The sequence below is a fragment of the Cebidichthys violaceus genome, unplaced genomic scaffold (genome assembly GCF_023349555.1).
Source record: "Cebidichthys violaceus isolate CVI_PGR_0920_01 unplaced genomic scaffold, fCebVio1.0.p SCAF_35, whole genome shotgun sequence".
Taxonomy (NCBI): Eukaryota; Metazoa; Chordata; class Actinopteri; order Perciformes; family Stichaeidae; genus Cebidichthys; species Cebidichthys violaceus.
This window is the reverse complement of record NW_027176539.1, coordinates 2,673,945-2,678,944: the sequence shown is the minus strand read 5'-3', so window position 1 is coordinate 2,678,944 and position 5,000 is coordinate 2,673,945. Positions and strand designations below refer to the sequence as shown.

The window sequence follows — 5,000 nt, the reverse complement described above, 5'->3', positions numbered from 1 at the left end:
CCCCCGGCCTTCAGCGAGGGGTCTGAGTTCAGCTCTCAGAGACACCAGGCGGCTCAGGTCCACTTCATCACAGTAACCAAAGTGAGGGATCTTCAGCGCCGCCGTCATCGTCTTCACCATCGCTCTGTGGAAACCTGGAGGACACGAGCACCTTTAGACCCGAGAGACCAGTTCACCTGGTCCAGTGTCTCAGTGAACTTGGATCTACAGAAGACCATCACTGGGTCCCTGAGAGAGTGAAGACCACGTAGAAACAGCATGACACCAGTGACATGTTGGTCTCAACAGACTCTGACCTTTGAGGGGCTCGGTGACGTCCTTCCCGGTGAAGACAGGTTTGGGTGTGGTGGGTGGAGGCTTGATGACTGCCGTAGTGCTCACAGGCCTGGCAGCAGCAGCAGCGGGCGGAGCCGGAGTCTGGATCTCCTGGAACAGGGTCGGAGGTATGATGGCTCCGGTCTGCTTCGCCAGGAAGTTCAGGATGTCCTCCTTCAGGATCCGTCCGTCTCTCCCCGTCCCCACCACCTCACTGAGCTTAATCTGAGAGTCACATCAGTTAAACTAGTAACAGAGAACCCTGGGGACAAACACTGGACAAACTGGGGACAGATTGGACAGATTGGAAACACTGGATGGTCCGGAAACCGACTGGGGACACCAGGAAGAGACTGGATGGGGACAGACTAGAAACAGATTGGACACAGACTGGACACAGACTGACTTAGACTCACGTTGTTCTCCATGGCGAGGCGCCTGACGGCGGGCGTGGCCTGAGTCTTGTGACCCTTTATCTCCTGGTGGGTGTGTTCTTCTCGAGCCATGGCGGGCGTCTCCACCACGTCCTCCTCCTGGATCACCTCTGATCAACAACAAAGTTTTAGTCTGAACCAGAAAAACTAGAGACACCGAAGACCTGGTTCCAGACTAACATCAGGTGTCATGTCTCACCTGAACTGGACTCGGTCTCGATGTCCACCAGTGGTTTCCCCACTAAAGCGGTGGCGTCCACGTCGTAGTAGAGCTTTTTGATGACTCCGTCGTAGCGGCTGGTGATGGTGACGGACGCCTTGTCGCTCTGGACCTCACAGATACTGTCGAACTGAGACACCTTGTCCCCCTCCTTCACGTACCTGAGAGACACATTCATGAAGGGACAAGGTGGTTTCTGGAGTCTCGGGGTCTCAGGACTCATGTGGTCTCAGGACTAATGTGGTCTCAGGACTAATGTGGTCTCAGTACTTATGTGGTCTCAGTACTTATGTGGTCTCAGTACTAATGTGGTCTCAGTACTAATGTGGTCTCAGTACTTATGTGGTCTCAGTAGTCATGTGGTCTACGTTTTCGTGCGGTCTCAGGACTTACCACTCCTTCACCGTCACCTCCATGATTCCCTCTCCGATGTCGGACAGTTTGAACGAGACGATCGGTCCTCGACTCACTGCGGGAGAAAACACACGACATCATCAATGACATCATCGACGACACCAGGTCTTCAGACAGAATGACTCTTCTGATCTGAGACCTGATTGTTTAAACCTTTATCTCAGTCTGGATCTGTCTAATGAAACCTGTTGATCTGGATTCTCTTAACTGAACCTGGAAGAACTCCATCGCCAAAAAACAACAGCCAGCAACTTCCTGAATTCCTGAAACTGGATTGACCAGATCTGAACTCTGATTGGTTCACTGGTTCTAAAGTTCCCGAGAACCAGAACCAGACCGAGGCTATGGGTCAGGACTTTGGGTCCTACTGGTCTGGGACTTTGGGTCCTGCTGGTCTGGACCTACCGGTGGAGGAGTGCAGGGTCCTGCTGCTGAACATCTGGAGGTTTGTTTCACATCTGAAGCTCAGAAGTCGAACGGTTCGGTCGGACCTGAAGTTCTGCAGCCGGAAACATCGACTACGGTACTGATGAGTCAGCTGACAGGAAGAGAGACAGACAGGTACAAAGATCAAGAGAGTCCTCACAGAGAGACAGACAGGTAGAGTCCTCACGGACAGACAGACAGACAGAGTCCTCACAGACAGACAGACAGACAGAGTCCTCACAGACAGACAGGTAGAGTCCTCACAGACAGACAGGTAGAGTCCTCACAGACAGATAGGTAGAGTCCTCACAGAGAGACAGACAGGTAGAGTCCTCACAGAGAGACAGACAGACAGGTAGAGTCCTCACAGAGAGAGAGACAGGTAGAGTCCTCACAGAGAGAGAGACAGGTAGAGTCCTCACAGACAGACAGGTAGAGTCCTCAAAGACAGACAGGTAGAGTCCTCACAGAGAGACAGGTAGAGTCCTCACAGAGAGACAGACAGGTAGAGTCCACACAGACAGACAGGTAGAGTCCTCACAGAGAGACAGGTAGAGTCCTCACAGACAGACAGGTAGAGTCCACACAGAGAGAGAGGTAGAGTCCTCACAGAGAGACAGGTAGAGTCCTCACAGACAGAGAGACAGGTAGAGTCCTCACAGAGAGACAGACAGGTAGTTTGAAGGAGATATTTTCACATGAATATTAAATATATATTAAAGATGAATTATGAGATGTTTAACTTCACGAGCTCTAAAATTTTATTATTTTAATGATGTAATATAATGACAATAAAAATACAATCTTTTATTTCCTTTAGATCATTTTACTGACCAATAATACTTCCACTTTAACTACATGTATATACTTCTACTTCAGGTAGGTCACAGTGTGTATTAGTACTAGCTTCCTGTTAGCTGTTAGCCTCCGGACTCCTTCATCTCTCTGTGACCCTGCCGCTGGTTCAACTACCGGATGCTGACTAAAGCTAAGTAAAGCTAACTAAAGCTAACTGAGGCTGCATGCTAAACACACACGTTAGCATGTTAGCAGTTATCTGATAACACTGAGCGGCGGCTGCTGTGTCTTTGTTTTTGTTTTTATTTCATTCTGTTAGCATTGTTAGCATCACAATTAGCATGCCGGTAGAAGTGATAGCAGCTAACAGGCTAAGCTAACTGGCTGACGTCACTCGGTCCCCGTTAGCAGCAGAAACAAACAGACAGAAAAGGAAGAGAAAACATTGATAAAACGTTTCGTTTCTCTCACCAGCCGTCTGACCACTGTGAAGGAGCCTCTGGTCACCGCCGCCATCTTTACTCGATCACAGCTTTACGTCACAGCACGCCCCTCTCAGGAGCCAATCGCCGCCCAGCGTTCTTGTTCTCTTTTCAGCTTCAGCGGACCGGACGCAGCAGCGACGTGACGCTGCAACCTAGCGGTCAGGAGGAGAACTACAGATCTTTTTAATTAAACAATAGTTTTATTTTGATAACTTCATCTGTGGTCCAAAAAAATGTTCTAGAAGTACAATTATTTATTGTATCATATTCTATGTTAAATAACCAATTAACTTTGTCTTTGATTGCTGTTTGGATCGTTTCTATTTTAACTATAATTCACTTTATTAAGGACGTTTACACAGAGAACACATTCGTTTAGGTGAATTAGTGCATAAACATGAACATAAACATAAACATAGTAAGAGAAAATTAAATGAAACTTGTAGAAAACTACAATATAAATATGAATATTTATATATCTGAATTAAGAAGTCGTGGTTTGTTCAAAAGTTATTAAATATGTAGTATGTGATGAGACAACACAAATCACGTTAAACAGGAGAAATACAGGAACTACTTTTCAAAATAAAGGTCATGATATTTCCTTCAAAGAAACCCAACAAAGTTGATGTGCTGGTTTGTGTAACATACTTAAATACTGTAATTAAGTAAGTAAGCATTGTTGAAGGGAGTCTTCTTCTTCTTCTTCTTCTCTGTCATTGTTGCGTATATGACGTTAATTAAATAACTACGACTCAATATTTGTTTTAGTTTGAAAGCCACCGGAAGTGGTTTGCCGTAGTTCCGTCTGACTCTACGGTCTAACTTGACAGAGAGAAGTTCCAGAAGAAGAAGAAGAAAGAAGAAGAAGAAGAAGAAGAAGAAGAAGAAGAAGAAGAAGAAGAAACAACAGAAACAGGTTCTTGTCTGTTCATCGGAACCAAAAGGTTCGTGTTCAACAAAGTGAGAGTTTGTCGGTTCGGATGAAGATGGACTCCGGTTCTGTGGAGATCGACGGCAGCGTGATGGAGGGAGTGAGTACCGTTAATTAACGCGCTGCTAACATGCTATCATGCTAACACATGCTAACATGCTATCGGCCGGTCATCTGATCTGTTCCCCGGTGTCGGTTCTCCTCAGGGCGGACAGATCCTGAGAGTCTCCGCGGCGCTCAGCTGCATCACCGGCTCCTCCATCAACATCACCAAGGTCCGGGCGGGAAGGAGCACTCCGGGGCTCAGGTGAGTTAGCGGCAACAACGGGCTAGCAAGCTAACGTTAGCAGCTAATGCAGCTAGCTAGGCTAACGTTAGCCTATTCATTGAAGTGGAGTCGGCTAACTTAAGTTAGACAGAGTCACAGAGAGAGAGAGAGACGGGTAGAGTCCTCACAGAGAGAGAGACGGGTAGAGTCCTCACAGGGAGACAGACGGGTAGAGTCCTCACAGAGAGAGAGAGACGGGTAGAGTCCTCACAGAGAGAGAGACGGGTAGAGTCCTCACAGAGAGACAGACGGGTAGAGTCCTCACAGAGAGAGAGAGAGACGGGTAGAGTCCTCACAGAGAGAGAGATGGGTAGAGTCCTCACAGGGAGACAGACGGGTAGAGTCCTCACAGAGAGAGAGAGAGACGGGTAGAGTCCTCACAGAGAGAGAGAGACAGGAAGAGTCCTCACAGAGAGAGAGACGGGTAGAGTCCTCACAGGGAGAGAGACAGGAAGAGTCCTCACAGAGAGAGAGACAGGAAGAGTCCTCACAGAGAGAGAGACGGGTAGAGTCCTCACAGGGAGACAGACGGGTAGAGTCCTCACAGAGAGAGAGAGACAGGTAGAGTCCTCACAGAGAGACAGTCGGGTAGAGTCCTCACAGAGAGAGAGACAGGAAGAGTCCTCACAGAGAGAGAGAGAGAGAG

General features: G+C 48.0%; 2 protein-coding genes across 2 annotated transcripts in view; one reads left to right on the top strand and one right to left on the bottom strand.

The window, feature by feature from the left end:
* dbt (dihydrolipoamide branched chain transacylase E2) overlaps nt 1-3,140 on the bottom strand; it is a 5,525-nt gene extending 2,385 nt beyond the window's left edge. The window contains exons 1-7 of the mRNA XM_068725330.1: nt 3,079-3,140; nt 1,789-1,921; nt 1,363-1,438; nt 949-1,130; nt 732-859; nt 297-540; nt 1-134 (exon numbers count right to left, since the gene is read on the bottom strand). The exon at nt 1-134 is cut by the window's left edge and continues 33 nt beyond it. Of these exons, the coding sequence (XP_068581431.1) occupies nt 1-134; nt 297-540; nt 732-859; nt 949-1,130; nt 1,363-1,438; nt 1,789-1,921; nt 3,079-3,123 (942 nt within the window). The 5' untranslated portion in view covers nt 3,124-3,140. The remainder of the gene's footprint in view (nt 135-296; nt 541-731; nt 860-948; nt 1,131-1,362; nt 1,439-1,788; nt 1,922-3,078) is intronic.
* A 765-nt stretch (nt 3,141-3,905) lies between these two features.
* The window catches only part of rtca (RNA 3'-terminal phosphate cyclase), a 4,523-nt gene continuing 3,428 nt past the window's right edge, over nt 3,906-5,000 (top strand). Inside the window, exons 1-2 of the mRNA XM_068725331.1 lie at nt 3,906-4,126; nt 4,233-4,333. Coding sequence (XP_068581432.1) covers nt 4,076-4,126; nt 4,233-4,333 — 152 coding nt within the window. The 5' untranslated portion in view covers nt 3,906-4,075. The remainder of the gene's footprint in view (nt 4,127-4,232; nt 4,334-5,000) is intronic.